The sequence below is a fragment of the Rattus rattus genome, chromosome 7 (assembly GCF_011064425.1).
Source record: "Rattus rattus isolate New Zealand chromosome 7, Rrattus_CSIRO_v1, whole genome shotgun sequence".
NCBI lineage: Eukaryota > Metazoa > Chordata > Mammalia > Rodentia > Muridae > Rattus > Rattus rattus.
In genome coordinates, this window is record NC_046160.1 from 128659738 (window position 1) to 128678196 (window position 18459).

The 18459-nt window shown below is 45.3% G+C and overlaps 1 protein-coding gene across 1 annotated transcript in view; it reads left to right on the forward strand.

Moving 5' to 3' along the window:
• The window catches only part of Rcor1 (REST corepressor 1), a 75212-nt gene that overhangs the window by 47189 nt on the left and 9564 nt on the right, over positions 1 to 18459 (forward strand). Inside the window, 5 exon segments of the mRNA XM_032908482.1 lie at positions 7743 to 7795; positions 12586 to 12747; positions 14327 to 14445; positions 16345 to 16423; positions 17975 to 18169. Of these exon segments, the coding sequence (XP_032764373.1) occupies positions 7743 to 7795; positions 12586 to 12747; positions 14327 to 14445; positions 16345 to 16423; positions 17975 to 18169 (608 nt within the window).

The window sequence follows — 18459 nt, forward strand, 5'->3', positions numbered from 1 at the left end:
TTTGTGCCAGGCGATGGTGGCACATACCTTTAATGCCAGCACTCAGGCGGCAAAAGCTGGAGGATCTCTGAGTTCGAGGCCAGCCTGATCTACAGAGGGAGTTCCAGGGCTTTTATCTCGATACTCACTGGGGCCAGAGCACAGTTTATGGGAGCTGGTTCTCTTCTACCACATGAGTTCTGGGGATTGAGCTGCTGTCAGTCTTGGTACTCACCCCTCTTACCTGTTGAGCCATAGCCACAGCTCTCATTTGCTTTCACACGCACACACATGCTTACACACAGGTGCTCGTTCTCTCCCCCCCCCCCAACAAGTTCTCCCTGTGTAGTTCTAGCTGGCCTGGGACTCACTATGCAGTCTGGGCTGGATTTGAACTTACAATGGCCTGTGCCTCCCAAGTGCTGGGGTTAATGGTGTGTTCTACCAGGCACAGCCTCCCTCTTTTTTGCTTTTTAAGATAGGGTTTGAAAGACACAAACTGGAGTTTGGACTAGTTGAGAAGCAATCCTAAAGCAGGAAGTGTTTCTAGGAAGGGCTGCTGCCCTTGGTAGATCTTAGTGAAATGGTGACGTCGTATTGTTGAACGTTGCTTAATAGCAAATGGTCGGTCCTGCTCCTTATGCATTGCATGTTTTGTAGCATATGTGTGTGCTTATGTGATTTAATTATTTGACTTAATTTTAAAATTTTTTATAAAAATGAGGGAAAACTGGTACAATTATAAGAAACATCTTTCATGTATATGAGTACACTGTAGCTGTCTTCACACACACCAGAAGAGGGCATCAGATCCCATTACAGATGGTTGTGAGCCACCATGTGGTTGCTGGGAATTGAACTCAGGACCTCTGGAGGAGCAGTCAGTGCCCTTAACCGTTGAGCCATCTATCTCACCAGCCCAAAAAACTTAAATCTTGTTGATATAGTCAGAGTTGAAAATAATTGACTCAAGGACAGACATAGGATGTGTGAAATTTAAAATATTCAAATGCAAGGCGAATGAGGAGGTCTCCGTGTTAACTTCCTTGTTGATGGGTACACTTGTCAGTCTCTGGTTAGAGAGATGACTCACCAGGTAACAGCCCTCGTTCTTGCAGGAGACCTGACCTGCTCATAGCCATCTGTAACTCCACTTGCACCGGAGACACTTTTGTATGCTGTCCACAGGTACCAGATGTACACGAGGTGTATATACATACATGCAGCCAAAATACTCATTCCATAAAATAAGTCTTTCAAAAACAGCCTATTGTTTATACATTTTATGAACTATATAATGTTAAATATTTTTTAATAATTTATTTGTGTGTGTGTGTGTGTGTACGCGCGCACGCGTGCACGCTTGGAGACCAGGTCATCAGCTTTCCTAAAGCTAGAGCTACATACAGGAGGTTAGGATCCTACTGTCCTGAGTGCTGGAAACATAATTCAGGTCCTCCGGAAATGGAGCCTGTGCTCCTAATTACTGAACTCTCTCTCCAGACCCATTCTAAACTTCTACATAGATACCCTGTAAATATAGATACCCTGTAAATATACCCACTATCTAGATACATTTTAGATAGTATCTACTCAAGATATCCCAGTGGCTTTCCAGTTTGCAGTGTTTTAAATTGGAAGGTAAAAGTTGCAACATTGATCTTGTATTGTGTGATTAGTATTTCCCCTGTGGCTGGACTCAGTTTCCTCATTAGTGCCATCTTGGTCCCTTTGTCTGGAGCACAAGTACTTCTCTCCTAGGTGTCCAGTTCTTTAGGTGAGCCTGCCAGAGGTTTTTTAAGTCCAACAAAATAGGGACCGTTCACTCTTACCCGATTTGATTTCCTTTCTCCCTTCTCCCCAGTGTACTGTTTGCTGGATGTTCTCCGCCGTCCTGCTGTGAGCTGGATGTGGGAACTTGGTGTGTTTACTCTGTTCATTTAATTTTATTCTCCCCTTGGCATGTGGCGAGTTGAGTGTACAGTGCCCACTGAATGAAGAGATGTAGGAATGTGGAGACTCCTCAGGACATAGTCACAAATCCCAGGTTTTTAACTATTTGTTATGCTACTTGGATCTTCTGGAATCTTCCAGCCTTTTGTTTGTTTAGATATTTTTTGGTTTGTTTTGTTTTCCTTTTTTGTAGTCATTAATTTACTCAATTTTTGTTCCTGCTTTTGAGCTACCATATACTGTTTGTTCCTGACAGGCCCTGTCTAAGTGTGGCTTTAGTCTGCTGGGAAGCTGCCCTGTGAGAGATGGAATGTACCCAGATCTGGTCCTAGTGTGCGCTCTAGAGGAGCTGGGTTAAGATGGACAGAGCTGAACCTAGAGTGCCTGTAGCTCTTACATGCTGGGCTACTTTGCCTGTCAGTCAGTATGTCTCCCTCCCGTCCACTTGCTGTATTTGCTTCTCATCGGCCTGGTTAGAATATCTTATCCTTTCTGTCAACAGAGAAAAGTTACTTTAAGTTTTTACTGCAAGCATTACTACAGAAGCATTCCTTGACCTAGTTTTGTGTCTCATCTGCTCAGCTGAAGGTCAGTGCCAAATAATTTTCTAAAGTGGTCAGACTAGTTTACCACTGCTACCAGAAAAGGATAGGAGGGATTTGATCATGATCCTCCGCTATTACTGCTGGATTTGGATTGTGCCTTGTAGACAGTCTAGTGGGTGTAACATTGTTGCTTATATCCAGGAATTTTGCTACTTTTGTTAGCTGTCATAATGACCCTCTGTTTCATACTTTTTTAAAAAGCATGCATATGTAGGGATGAACTTAACTGAGATGTATTTTAAATTTGCCAGATATGGGCTGGAGAGGTGGCTCAGCAGTTAAGAGCACTGACTGCTCTCTATTCCCAAGGTCCTGAGTTCAATTCCCAGCAACCACATGGTGGCCCACAACCATCTGTAATGGGACCCGATGCCAGCTTCTGGTGTGTCTGAGGACAGTGACAGTGTACCCACATACATAAAATGAATAAGTAAATAAATCTTTAAAAAAAAAATTGCCAGCCATAATGTGGTTTGGGTTTAACTAACCGGATTGGACTGTGGACAAAGAATAAAGCATTGTTGAGGAATTTAATGTGCTTTTCTGTGGTTACATAAGAGATTGTACTACCACTAGGGAATACATCTCAATGTTTAGGCCATAAGGTATAAAAGTTACTGTCATATGGTTTTGGGGGAAGTACATATGTACATCAAGTATTTTTATTATTAAAAGTTGTTGATAACACTCTGCCCTACCATATGGATATTTTTTGTTTGGGGAGATTCTGGGTTCAAACATTCTAGAAGTGTGCATTCTGTTGATAATGTCACCTTAGCTCTGCACTGTGCAGCTTGTGGTCACTTGTGTCAGCTTGCTTTCAAATCTCCTTTTTCTCTGAACGGTTATGTCACACTCAGTACCATAGTTTTTATACTCTAATTTTCCTGCCATTAAAAACGAAATAGTTAGGGGTTGGGGATTTAGCTCAGTGGTAGCAAGTGCAAGGCCCTGAGTTTGGGCCCCAGGTGGGGGGGGGGGGGGAGAAGAAAACAAAACAAAAGAGGGTTGGGGATTTAGCTCAGTGGTAGAGCGCTTGCCTAGGAAGCGCAAGGCCCTGGGTTCGGTCCCAGCTCCGAAAAAAAAAAAAAAAAAAGAACCAAAGAAAAAAGAAAAAAACCGAAATAGTTTAGCAAACCTTTAATTCCAGTACTCAGGAGGCAGAGGCAGCCAGATCTTTCTAAAGTCAAGGTCAGCCTGGTCTACATAGAGAGTTCTAGGACAGCTAGGTCTACACAGAGAAACCCTGTCTTGAAAAACAAAACAAAACACCAGAAACAAAACAAAAAGAGATTAGGTGTAGTTACTGGGTACTATAACCTCAGGACTCTGGAGGCTGAGATACGGGAGTCAAGATTTTGAGGTCAGTTGGGCTACCTAATGAGACCGTATCTCATTTAAAAAATAAACCCCAAAGCTGGGCAGAGAGGCTCATACCTATAATCTCAGCCAATCAGAAGGCAGAGGAAGGTAGATTAGCGTGAGTTTGTGGCCAACTTGGTCTGTATGAGCAAGTTCTAGGGCAGCCTAGGTTACAAAGGGAAATCTTCTCTCAAACAGCAATAAATAAATAAACCTCCAAACAAAACTGTATACTACCAACAAAGAACAAAGACCTGAATTTTGAACTTTTATTTATAAAAGTTCACCATGTAGCCTAATTAGCCAAGTTCCATTCTCAAATATGTAGGGGTTTGTTATGGATTTTTGTGGGTTTGTTGTTACTGTTGTTTTCTAGTTTCTTACTGTGAGTAAGAAACTCTTACTGAAAACGCTCTACCTGCGTAGAGAAGGACGGACGAGTGCACTGATGGTTCCTTCCTTGGTCCTTGAGACAGTTGCAATTAATGAGTTTTTTCTCTTTTCAATTGTTAAGGAGAATTCCAAAAGGGTCCAGATAGCTGTAGAGAGAAGGATGGGCCATAAAGTAGACCTAAAGAGTCTGTTGCCGAACGAATTCAGTACAGCAGACTCGTTTATTCCAGGCTCTCCTGCTGTAGCCTGTGCTACACGCTGTTGGAGAGCCTGCTGCCCTAGGTGTCCACGGACAGTGAGTGTCTCTGCTGGGTTGCAGCACCGGAAGTGGTAGGCTCTGCAATTTTTTTGTGCCCCTTGTACACATTCTTAGCCCTGTCCCTGTGCCTAGAGGTCAGGAGAGAGGAAGTGACTTGGTGAAGTATGTAAGCTTCCTGTATTTTTCACAGCTTGCATCCCCTGCTGGCCTCTGGGCCTACAGTTACAGGGTTACAGACAGGTAAGCCACCCAGGGCACTGGGATGCAGAGATCGAAACAGCTTTCTGATTGCCACTGTCCTGCCTGCCTAAGACCTAGTTGAAGGTGGCCTTGAAATGAGTCACTTGTGAGGCAGTCTCTAGCCTTGAAAAGGAAGTTTGGGGCATGAATGAAATAAATACTAGGAAAGGCAGGGGCAGGTTAATCTCTGAGTTCAAGGACAGCCAGGGTGACACAGAAAAACAGCACTTCGGAAAAACCAACAAACAAAAATGCATATATACACCAGGCACTGGAGGTGTAGCTCAGTGGCAGAACATCCGTAGGAAAGGCCTGGGTTTGTTTCTCAGGGCTGAGAAAAGTGACTTAAAAGGAAGTCTATTCCTTACCGAGAAAACCAGCTCACGGGTAGCGCTGGCCTGGCCTGGGCGAGAGCGCAGGTTGGATTTCTAGCACTGCAAAAAGAAATGTCAGGACAGGACTGATAGTTGTTTACATTTGTTTACTGTAAATGTTTTCCTAATATTCTATGAAGGACTGAAGAAGTCTCGTTCTTGTTCTGTAGTTGAGCAAAGGAGTTCAGCTAGCAGGTTCTTAGGAGAAAGCAAGCCTTCTTTCCATCCGTTAGCTGCGAGGAATAGAAAGCTGATGCACTCACTCTTACTCTCTGCCTCGCCCCACCCCACCCCACCCCCTTCTGTTAAGTCAGATCTTGATGCTTCCCTTTGAAATATTTCGTGCATAGCTAAGTCCACTTGGAGCTAACGCGATTGCTGTGAGTCTTCATCTCCCTCTTAGGGAGGGCAGGTAAGCTGAGTGATCTGGACGAGTTGAAGGCGTGTCGTTCTCACTTAAAGTGCGTGCGTGTAGACAGGGTCTCACCTTGTGGCTCTGGCTGGTTTAGAATTCACTATGAAATCCAAGGCCTCATACGGACTCACCTGCTTCCTGCTGCCTGGGTGGTAAGGGTGTGCCCCACGCTCAGCCCATCTGCTTACTCTTACACTGATAATGCAAATGTGAGTTCTGAAAAGAGGACAGAGCTATCCAGTTACACAGAAGTACACTAAAGACCTGAGGAGAACTTAACATACCTGGCCTTGTGGTAGAGCAGTCATCTCTTATCTCTTCCATTGTAGTAGTAACCGGTGGCTGGGGTGTCCTATGCCGTGGAAATGGTAAGAACTAGCATATTTATCTTATTCTGACTTGCCTTGTGTTCTTTTTCCTTAAAGATATTCAGGAGTCAGATGTTCACTGTAGTAATCTCTGTGTCCACCAGGTGGCAGGACTGCTGTACTTAAATGTCCCTTTGCTTCTATGTGAGTCTTAGGATAACTTCTTTTATAATAATTAAGGGACCACCATGGCTTTTTTTTTTTTTTTTAAATCATACTCTATTGTGCTGGGAATTGAACCCAGAACCTTTTGCACACTACTGAGCAACATGTCCAATCTCATTATTACACTCTTTAGAAATGTTAGGCATTCTCAATTTTAAGCCACGACAGAAATTACTGTAGTGTTCCTTTTGCAGTACCTAGGGTCACTGCAAATCACGATTTTTTTTTTTTTAAAACGCCATTAAGACCATAAGCTTTGTCCCGAACCTACCTCGTGGTGTGAGCCTACCACTCTTTGTAGACTATTCAGGATCACGGGGTCTGAATCTGCAGTGTCGGGGAGAGGGAAGGAGGAATTGAGGTCACCATAGTAGTTTTCATCTGTGTTCTTTCTCCTTTGCCATTGAAGGCAAGTGTGGAGGTCAGAGGAGAGCCTGCTGCAGCCGACACTGCTTCTACTGCGTGGACCCCAGGACGGCAGCGGGCGCTCCTTCTACCTCTGCACCGCCTTGCTAGACCCTTTTGATTAACTAGAACCCACACGTTGCTGTAGGGAAGCGTTGATGTGGCGCATTCTGCGGCCAGACGCTGTTATAGAGCTGTTGCCACAAGTTCAAAGCCAGCCTCGACTTTGTTGCAAGCAATAGATGGAGGCAGAGCTTGGATTGGATCCTGATCCTTCGTGAACACAGCCGACCTGTGCTGCCTCTGCCTTTTGGGGCCGATACCATCGGCGTTGACTTAGCAAACTGTCCTGCCTTGGTTGGATTTCAAGGGTAATGGCTAAAACTCTGTCTGTTGACTGGTACAGAGCAGATTCTGTCATGGGTGTCAAGGCTCCACATGTAATGCACATCACAGCCTCAGACCCCTGTAGATCACCACCACGACTGCCTGAGTGTAGCTGCCACAGTCGGCTTCATCAGAGGCAGCCTGGTCTGTGTAGTGAGGCCTGCCTCGGACAGGCAACACAGGAGCTGTGGTAGCTAGCCCTCTTGTTTGTTTTTTAAATTACAAAATACTATGTCTACGTACATATGTGTGTGTATGTGTATGTAAGTGTGTATGTTGTTTGTGTCATGTATGTGGGGATTACAGCAGAGACTAGAAGAGGGAACCAGATTCCCACTGTCCCTAAGTTGGAGTTACAGGTAGTTGTTAGCCAAGAATCCTTCGGGTCCTCCAGAAGTCTCTTGGTACTCTTTCTTTTTCTTTTTTTTCTTTTTTTCCCCGGAGCTGGGGACCAAACCCAGGGCCTTGCGCTTGCTAGGCAAGCGCTCTACCACTGAGCTAAATCCCCAACCCCGTCTCTTGGTACTCTTAATTGCTGAGCCATCTCTCTAGTCTGTCCTATTTTCTTTTACACTAAAAAAGTTCCTACACCCTAGAGATGGAATTTGAAGCAGGACTTTTAAAATGTTCATAGTCTCACGGTGTGCACATAGGTTGATATTTGTGTCTCTCCATCTGGATGTTCCTCTGGGGGATTTAGATGCACACTAGGGCTTTATTCTGTGTTGCATTTCTTTATTTCCACATGAGCATGATAGGTTTCGAAGGAGCCAGCTCTGGTGAGTATAGTCTTGCTGTGCTCAGGCTGATTACTGACTGGACGCCTCTGTTTTTCAGTGGACGAGTACATCGCTATTGCCAAAGAGAAGCACGGGTACAACATGGAGCAGGTAAAGTTCATTTTCTGTTGTAGAAAGCAGAGCTTGCCACCGACCTGGTCAGTGTCCTCTGTGGGCTGTGCCAGCCTTATTGAGTGGGCAGGCATAAGGGAGCGGATGCTAACTAGTCGTTGTCTTGTTGGAATGCGAGATTGCTTCTCATCCTGTTGTGTAATGGCTTAACGATCCCTTAAGGTATCTGACTGACTGTATAATGGTTTATGGTCGTTGTATGCTCAGACTTGTTGCTCACAACATCCAGCTGACTGGCTAGGTTGAGGTAGAGGTCTATCATTGCCACTCTTGGACGAGCATCCCATAGCTGAATTCACAGCTTTTTCTTCTACTGCAGGCACCTTTGTACGATAGTGACCTCTGGAACAAGTTTACCGTCTAGTTGTCAGCCATAGTCTCCGTCGTGGCTGTTTGGCTATTCTTCCCTCCCTGTCATAGCATGAGGAACACTGTCAGCCCATCTCCGGGCAAGGATCCTGTAAAACACCTTAAGGTGAAAGTACTTGAGTCTGTGATGGGAGGGAGAACCACACACAAGCTCACCTCTAGAGCTGGCTTCTCAGTGAGCTGAAACAACAAGTTCCCTCTTCCAGGAGGGTTGGAAGCCCCTGCGGTGTAACGACTGCAGCACATCTACCCTGCGCACACTTGAGTCTGTGGGCCTGGTGGTGGTGCCATGTGGCTTTAATCCGAGCAGCACAGAGAACACGAGCTGAAGCAGGTGATCTCTGACTTTGAAGCCAACCTGGTCTACAGAGTGAGTTCTAGGAGAGCCAGGGCTACATAGAGAAAAACAAAAACAAACAAACAAAACACACGGAGAAGCCTGAAGCTTTGGTTGTTTCCCCTCCACAGACAGGCAGTGGCTGTCTCTCCCTTACTGCAACTGCACATTTATTCCTGCAGCAGCTTGTGTGTAGCTTGTGAGCACTAGAGTACACAAACATACCCTGTTTGCCATGTTGGGAATCTGAACGAGTGACCTGTGATCTGTGACTGATTGTTATCAAAGGGCAGGTAAAGAAGCCAGTGGTCATTTTGCTGACCCTCCCTGTTGAGTTCGCTCCCAGCTGAAGTCACGTTCTGGGAGTAAAGGGCCAGTGCCCTCCCTATTGCTCTCTGCAGTTTTCTCTTCTGAGAGGCAGACACTGAAGATTAAGTTAGTCAAAGGGAGCGGCATGCGAGGAGAGAATTAGAAAGTTTCTGTGTATGCCCAGAGAAAGAAATAGGCACAGAAAAGCTCTAGAAAGTCACACCTCATGCTGACCCTTGGAGCATAGACAGATCAGTTGTTATAAAAAGGGCCAGAAGAGGGAACTGCACCTCAGGAAAAACAAGCATCTGACCAGCAAGGCTATTGCATGGCTAAATCTAGATGACCAGTTTTGTTTTGTTTGTTTGTCTTTAAGTTTTAGTTATTTATTTTAAATATGTGAGTACACTGTCACTGTCTTCAGACACCAGAAGAGGGCATCGGATTCCATTACAGATGGTTGTGAGCCACATGTGGTTGCTGGGAACTGAACACCAGACTTGTGGAAGAGCCTTCAGTGCTCTTAACCACTGAGCTGTCTCCTCAGTCCCTAGATGCCCAGTTTTTAACAGAGAACACACAAAGCGGACCTCACAGCCAGAAGTTATGGCCACTGAAGGGAAACCTCTGTGAGCTTTCCTGGGCAGGTGAACTTGTGTGTGCACCGAGTCAAAGCTTCCACCCAAGCGAGCATAGCCGGCAGGAGCTCGCAGGGGCTGCTTTCAGAAGCAAGGACTTGCTGGTTTCAACTTGTTGCTGTGATGACAATGCCGTGACCAACAGCCGAGGAGCTTCCTGCTTGCTTTCCAGCTGCTTGACCGTCCACAGGCTTCCTCCCTAAGAGTCCCTGCATATAACCTGGAATTGGGGAGGGGGTGCCTGTCAGTCTCGAAACTTAGGAACTTCTGAGACTTCTGAGTTGTATTTATCTTGAGTCCAAGAAGGCTTCCTCTAGTATAGAGGTTTTTATTTTTTAATTTTGAGAAATTGATATACAAGAATTAAACCAACAGAAACTATTCCTCAAAAATACCTAATGTCAGATCTCACACACACACACACACACACACACACACACACACACACACACACACACACACGTACGCATGCATGCACACTGGGAGCAGAGATTGAGTAAATTGGTGCTAGGGACTAATTCCAGAATCTTGAACATGCCAGGCAAGTGATCCATCACTGAACTAAATCCCCACTATTTACCCCAAGATTTTAATTAACTTACTAATTCTCAGAAGGGCCATTTTGAGTAGGCAGATCATTGCATTTGAACATAGGACAATTTGTTTTATTGTCTGTGGTACTGGAGGTAGGGGATCAGGATATCTTGTATGCTTAAAGAAGTATTCTACTACTGAACTATACTCCCAGCGCAGGAAAAGGCAAACTTTCTGAGTGTTATGGGGGAGGGGATGAACAAGGGTGAAGAAGACCCTGTGGGACGTCCTCAGGGAGAACAATGTAAGTGTTAGGGAGCTTTGGGAGAAGATAGAAGGAATCAGAAGAGGTTTCGAAGGGGAAATAAGTGGACAGACCCTCCTAAATTAATGTCATCTAAAAATAGCTCAACGTACTTCATATTGATGAGCTTACCCACGCCGAGATTCAGAACGAAGTACACAAAAACCAAAGATGTTCAGAGCCTGCCCCACACATGGCCCATACATATACAGCCACCAAATTAGACGAGATGGATGAAGCAAAGAAGTGCAGGCCGACAGGACCGGATGTAGATCTCTCCTGAGAGACACAGCCAGAATATGTCAAATACATCGGCGAATGCCATCATTAAACCACTGAACTTAGAATGGGACTCCCCGTTGAAGGAATCAGAGAAAGGACTGGAAGAGCTTGAAGGGGCTTGAGACCCCATATGAACAACAATGCCAACCAACCAGAGCTTCCAGGGACTAAGCCACTACCTAAAAGACTATACATGGACTGACCCTGGACTCTGACCTCATAGGTAGCAATGAATATCCTAGTAAGAGCACCAGTGGAAGGGGAAGCCCTGGGTCCTGCTAAGACTGAACCCCCAGTGAATGTGATTGTTGGGGGAGGGTGGTAATGGGGGGAGGATGGGGAGGGGAACACCCATATAGAAGGGGGGAGGGGCTAGGGGGATGTTGGCCTGGAAACTGGGAAAGGGAATAACAATCGAAATGTAAATAAGAAATACTCAAGTAATAAAGATGGAGAAAAAACAGCCAAAGGTGAAAGTAAAATAAAGTGACCAGATTCGCTATCGGGATCTTTAGAGTTCCATAGATGGTGCGGTGATGGGAAAGGGACCAACAAACTACCTGACAGCTGTCAACCAAGGAGTGTCTGCTTAGGGTGGAGAGGCGTTCAGTCAGCTGAGCAGTGGATCCTGGGCTCACTCTGTATGTACAGAGAATGGGAGAGAGAGAGGTTTCCACACCGGACAGAGCTGGTCTGTGGCTCTGCGAGTAAGGGTATCACCGCCAAACCTGATGACTGAGTCCATTCCTCAAGTCCATGAGCTAGAAGGAGAGCATCCACCCATGCCAGCTATCCTCTGTCACACGCATGGGCGCTTTGACATTGGCGCACATAAGCACACACGTGAGTGCAGTCAAGCACACAAACACAATTAAATTTTAAACTAGGGGGTTGGGGATTTAGCTCAGTGGTAGAGCGCTTGCCTCGCAAGCACAAGGCCCTGGGTTCGGTCTTCAGCTCTGAAAAAAAAAAAATGTAAAAAAAAAAATTTTTAAACTAAGGGGTTGGGATTTAGCTCAGTGGTAGGCGCTTGCCTAGGAAGGCAAGGCCCTGGGTTGATCCCCAGCTCAAAAAAAAAAAAAAGAACCAAAAAAAAAAAAAATTTTTAAACTAAGACATTAACAGATTTAAAAGAATAATAAAGGACTCACCATGGGTTCTGTGTTAAATCTGTTTGCCCTTCAAGAGTGCTATGGGAGAAATGAAGGACACTGGACTAGAGTCAGGTAACAATTTAAGACAGGCACAGCGGAGGGGATCGTCCGAGAGCTCAGTGGCTGTGGCACTGCATTTCCATGTAGCCTAATGATTCCTCTGAGGCACTAGCTTGCCTTTCTTTGCTGATGTATGACCATAGATAGAATCCTCCGGTGTCCACAACTGAAAGAGGTGAGGTGGCTGTTTAAGAAGCTAAATTTTTTTATTTTGTTGAAACTACTCTCCTATAATTCCAGTGTAAATCTTACAACTTTAGAGTGTTTAATGTAATCCCTGTGGCAACCAGAAAGAATAGCTAGAAACCTGTGATCCCACCGCTGCAGGACTAAGGCAGGAGAATTGAGTTTGAAGTAAGCATAGGGAGACCATATCTTGAAGGACAAAAATGTCTGTTTTCCACATGTTTGAGACTGATTGAGAGAAGTCAGAATACAGGCTGCTGGGCCTGAGACAGAGGTGTTGGAGGATGAGCGTTGCTACTGACCAGGCACCATGCTTCTTTCACAGACGGCGAGTGCTGAGCATGGGCACACATGCCGTGCGTGCGTGCATGCGTGCGTGCGTGCACTCAGCACCATCAGCACCATCGAGCTGTATGCTAAAAAGTGCTTGGGGTGATAGACTGGATGTCCCTCTGATCACAGAACCCGGAGCTCTGCGGCGCATGCGGCAGTCTCCCCGCTGTCTGTTGTCAGCACATGGTGCCCGTTTGCTCTTTCACCCCCATTTTAATGTTTGACTCATGTGGTCTAAAGTCTCACCTATACCATTCTCCCAGGCTCTTGGGATGCTCTTTTGGCATAAGCATAACATCGAGAAATCACTGGCCGACTTGCCCAACTTCACCCCCTTTCCCGATGAGTGGACGGTAGAAGACAAAGTCTTATTTGAGCAAGCCTTTAGTTTCCACGGGAAGACTTTTCATAGAATCCAGCAAATGGTAAGTGGGGGTTTGTTGTTCTGTTCCTGCTGCTGCCGCTGTTTTATTTCTGCTTCTTATGCTATACGTGAGACAGAGTTATCATCGACTTTAAACATCTCATTTGTTTATGTGCTCGCTTGTTTCATGTGCGTGTGCGTCTCTGTCCGCTGTGTGCCTGGTGCTTACAGAGACTAGAAGAGCGAGTATCAGATCTGGAGCAGGAATTCCAAACATCTGCGAGCTGGCATGCGGTACTGGGAATTGAACCCATGGCCTTTGAGCCATGTCTCTAGCCCCAAGTATTTCCTTTTGAATAAAATCCCCTTTAGAAAAAGCAGCTTACTAAATTGCTTTTTAAAAATCTACTCTGTAGCTCAGCAGTTCCAGTGCAGAGTGAAGCTGTGCTGGTCCAAGTCTGTAAGCTCTGCCTCCACAGCCCGCTCCACACACCCACACCCACCACCCCTCCACCCCGTAGCTGGTCTCCTCAGAAGGTTACGTCAGCAGGCAGGACCTCTGATTGCTTTTGAAGGAACATCATCACAGTCCTTGTCTGTATGTGTGCTTTTTTGGTTGGATGGGTTTTGGTTTTTTGAGACAAGGTTTTTCTGTGTAACCCTGACTGACGTACAACTCACCGTATAGACCGGGTCCTTGAACTCACAGAGATCTTCCTGCCTTTGCCTCCCGAGTGCTAGAATTAAGGGTGTGCGCCACCATACTTGGCTATATTTTTTACTGTCTAGAAAGTATTGATAAACTCCAGTTTAAAGTTCACTGGTGCTTGCATTAAATGTTTACGTGAATTTGTAAAGATTAAATGTAGGTGCTGGAGAGCTAGCTAGGGGTAGGAGAGTTGTCCTAACTCTGGTCATGGAAACTAAATTCAAATCCTAGAACCCACAGAACGGTTCAGGCATTTTGTACACATAAGTGCAGCTCCAGTGGGGCGGGGGTGGGGTGGGTAGGTAGGGTCCAGGGTGGCAACAGATTTGCTGGTGCTTGCTAGTTTTCAGGCTAGCAAACAAACAAACAAAAACCCCAAAACCCAAACAGTGGTATTTGAAGGCAGAGGCAGATGGAGCTCTTTCTTCAAGACTAGCCTAGTCTACAGTTTGAGTTCTAGGACAGCCAGAGCTATACAAATTCAAAAAATTAAAAAAGAAGATGTATTATTTTGAAAAATAAATAAAAAGTTATTTTTGTAGTTCAAACTTAATGAATTTTTTCATTTTTGGTGATTGATAAAGCGCATAAAAACACTCAATATTGAAAGCACAAAATCCTAGGTGAAACTCTACAGCTTTGCTTCTGAATGGCCTCTTTAACTGCATAGGAGTTCATTGAGTTGTATGGTCTTTGGGGCCAGTTAATTTTGGTGTGTGATTTCTTTCTTTCTTTCTTTCTTTCTTTCTTTCTTTCTTTCTTTCTTTCTTTTTAATCCAACTTTTTTATAATAAAGTTAATGTTTTAAAAAGGAAAACGCATTTTGTTGGTTTTCCGTCTCTGTTTTAAATGATCTTATGAACCGTATCTTCAGCACTCTTGACTGCCAAACGCTAGCTTCACTCTGCACCAATTTGATTTCCGCATTTAGCTTCCCGATAAATCCATAGCCAGCTTGGTGAAGTTTTACTACTCTTGGAAGAAAACCAGAACTAAAACCAGTGTGATGGACCGTCACGCTCGGAAACAAAAGCGTGAGCGAGAAGAAAGGTAAGCGCGCGCGCTCCTGCGGTGTCACCTGACCACCTGTGTGTCTAAGGGCCGGGGACAGAGGGGAAGGGGCTGTGACTCAAGGCCCTGCAGTTGCCTTGGCCTGAGAGGCAGTGGACGTGAAAGTCCCTGTGTGGTTCTTGCTTTTCAGTCAGTGATGTAACACGCTCCTTCCTGCCCTGAAGCCGACACCTCTGATAAGGAGGGTGCTGCTTCATGGGTCAGAATCTGCTGAGTGTGGGAAAAGAGTCGTGTAGCACGTGTTCACGGTTAGCCTGCTTTGAAGAGAAGACAGTGGATTTCGTTCACCTTGTTTAAACAGCTCAAGAAGAGGTCAGACGCGGCAGCAGGGGCTTGAGAGAGAGAATTTGCCAGGTCAGGAATCCGAGGGAGAGCTGCTACTGCTCACTGTACTTCCTGTTTGTCATTCACCCCCTGACCCCACCCCATGGAATGGCCTTGGCTCACCCCTCAGCTCACCTGACCTAGAAATCCCTCATGAGTATTTGCCTGGAAGGGAGCTTGTCTCCTGGCTGATCTAGATCCTGTCAAGTTGGAAACGAGTGCTGACCAGCACTGCCCTACTCCCCTAACCATGCGTCTCGTGATGGAGATGCTAGAGAATCGGGTCATGGTCTCTTAGAGGGGCATTGGTTTGTTGTCGCTGTTAGTTTTGTGTGCACCCCACCCCCTCGGAACTCGCTACGAGGTCTGAAGCTAACAGTCGCACATTGCTGGTACTCTACCATTGAGTCAGCCTCCCAGTCCTGGTATTCACTTTACGGATAACTCGTTAGGCTTCAGGAAGGAAGGGTGTGGTGTGTCTTATTTCTTGCTTCCTCGGCTTAACATGTAGCAGAGATGAGTGAAAATGGCTGTAACCCCACACTTGGTGAGGCCGAGGGTCAGCTCTGAGGGCTCTGCTGGGCAGGTTGTTCAGGGCCAGTCAGATGCTTGGTTCTCAGAAGGCAGGCTTCTGTGTTAGAGTGACAGGGGTGTATGTGTCCTTTAAAAACATAGGCTCTCCGGGTTTTCTGTAATACATTCTAGGGGCTCTCGAAGTAACTCTGGCTGTCCTGGAACTCACTATGTAGAGCAGGCGGGCCTCAAACTCACTGACATCCATCTGCCTACCACTGTATTTCTAGTGCTAGGGTTAAAGGCATGTGCCGTTACGCCTGGCTCCGTACTCTTTTGATCAATGCTTTTATCGTCTTTATCTCAGGCCTAGTTTGGTTATGCATTAGAGTCGTTGCTGCGGGCAGATGTGCTCTGCTAAGTAATAGTCAGGGTTGAATGGAGCAGGCTGGGGCCTGTCGACCTGACTCTGACATGCACAGCCAGCGCGGTGACACTTGATGCCCGGGGGCTCCTCTGTGCATTACTGCATTGGTCCTGAGAAGTGTTGTCCCCCTGCTCCCTCTCCTCAGGACCTTTACCCTGTTAGGATACAGTCTTCCCAGCACTTCAGTACAGGGCCGTGAGAGTAGCACGTAAGTGGTCACTGACCTCCCATACGACGTCTGTAAAATCACTGGCTAGGACTCTGGGCAAAATTTCTCAGATCTCCAGAGCAGCGGTTCTCAACCTAGATCAAACCTCTGTCTCCAAAAAAGATTTATATTAGCATCATAACAATTACATTTATGAAGTAGCAATGAAAATTTTATTATGGTTGAGGGTCACCCCAACATGGAGAACTGTATTTAAGGGGTTGTAACACTAGGAGAGTTGAGAACCACTGGACCAAAAAAACTACCAAGTTGGAAGTCTATATAAAAATCTATATAAATGAAGCAGTCTGTAGATGTACAGAGCAATTTTAGAGTGCACTTGTAGTTTTCGTGTGGACTGAAGTAACACAGAATAACCTTCCCGTCCCCTGGTCTTTTCTTCCAGTGAGGACGAACTGGAAGAAACAAACGGCAGTAATCCCGTCGACATCGACATTGACCCAAACAGAGAAAGCAAAAAGGAGGTATTTCCCTCGCCAGTATTCTTGGGCAGTAGATGCCAGTACTAGTTCTGTCCATAAAGGACTCCTCAGCTCCTCTGGGTGTGACTGCCATGGTTCAGGGGCTGCCCAGCAGCTGTGAAGTGAGTGGGCAGGGGCTGTGGTCACTTGGACCACAGAGGCATCTCTGCTCTCTGTCCCGTAATGGCAGGGATGGTTGTTTTAAGCTTGGAAAAACAAAAGACTAAATGTAACCCTGTAGCAATGTTACATGATTTTTATATAAAAATAGACAGTGGAGGTCAGCAGACAAACGGGAGTTAAAGTGATTTACAGCGTCCTCGCCTGCATAGTCACTGCTCCATTCTGGTAGCTTTTAAGGCAGCTGTCTCTAGAACATATGTGCATATATATAAAGTTCAGGATTTTTATTTCTAAAAGTACAGTTTTTGAAATGTATTTCAAATATACTCATATACATAGCCCATGGATTACTTCACCATATGAACATTTTAGACTTGAGTTAACTGGTCTTAAACAGCTTGATAGCTTACTTAAGGCCTCTCTCCATGAACAGTAGGGAGTTAATGGTCATGTGTCTAAGTCTTTATACAAATTTTCTTATTAAAATAATTTCTACAAGTTGAATTGTTGAGAATTGTTGCCTTAAGGTGTCCCATGTGCATATAACACAGGTTGGCCCCCGTCTCACTGTGTAGCTGAGAATGACCATGAACTCTTGATCCTCCTGCCTCTGCCTCCCAAATGCTGGGACTACAAATATATCGCCACGGTGCCCAACTTAAAACCCTCTGTTTCAGAGATTACCTGTGAGACATAATCCTTTCGTTGTAAATACTTTGGTTTTTTATTCCTGAAGGCTTTGATATTAGGGAAAGTATTTTTAAAAATTAGCCCAATGATTTAAGAATGATAGCACAGTTTTAGAACAAATTATAATTCACTCTAAAAGCTAAAAGTTGTCCAAGAAGAAATGATGTATGAAATGCCAGTTTCATGTTCTTCTTTTTAACTATTTTTATTTTATGTACATTGGTGTTTTTCATGCATGCATGCTTGTGTGAGGGTTCAGATGCTCTGAAAAAGTTTCAGGCAGCTGTGAGCTGCTTTGTGGATGCTGGGAATTGAACCTGGGTCTGAAGGAGAGGGTTGTAATCACCGACCCTCTCTCCAGTCCCAAAGTTTGTATTTCGTAATGGGAAACTTCAGACCACTGCTCCTCCTTCCAACTCCCACAGCCTCTAGAGGCGATCTCCTCACTTCATCTGCCTATCACATAGCCATCTAAGTGGCCACAGGGCTCAAGAGAGAATTCAGACTGTTGTTTCTCTCCTGTTGCCTTTTTCCTTAACACAGAGGCCAGCCGAGGAAGAATACAATGTTTCTATTGAAGAAAGCAATGTTCTTTGTGCTTAGCCACAGTTTATCTTTAAGTGGTTGGCGCTTAGATAAGCATGGTGATTGGTTTAGATTGTTTGGGGCTATGTTAATGACAAATGCTACTTTGACATTTCTGCCTTTTAATTTTATTTACCCAATATGTATATCACGCAGGTACCCCCTACTGAGACAGTTCCTCAGGTCAAAAAAGAAAAACATAGCACACAAGCTAAAAATAGAGCAAAGAGGAAACCTCCAAAAGGCATGTTTCTTTCCCAAGAAGACGTGGAGGCTGTGTCTGCTAACGCTACTGCTGCGACCACGGTGCTGAGACAGCTGGACATGGAGCTGGTCTCCATCAAACGGCAGGTACTGCAGCCTGTGTGCAGACGTCAGCCTGCACACCAGATGCCCTCACAGACACGGGGAAGGTGAAATGCTGTGTGTATGAGTTCGGAAGACAGCTTTTGGAGTTGATTCTTTGCTTCTGCCTTTTTATGGAGTCTAGGGATTGAGCTTCGACTGCCAGGCTTCCACAGCCTGTTGCTGGCTAAGGAGCTGGGTGGGTCATCTTGGATATTGCCCCTTCCCTCTAAAGTTACTTTTAGATCGAGCCATTTTGTTTTTTTTTTTTTTTTTTTTTTGGTTCTTTTTTTTTC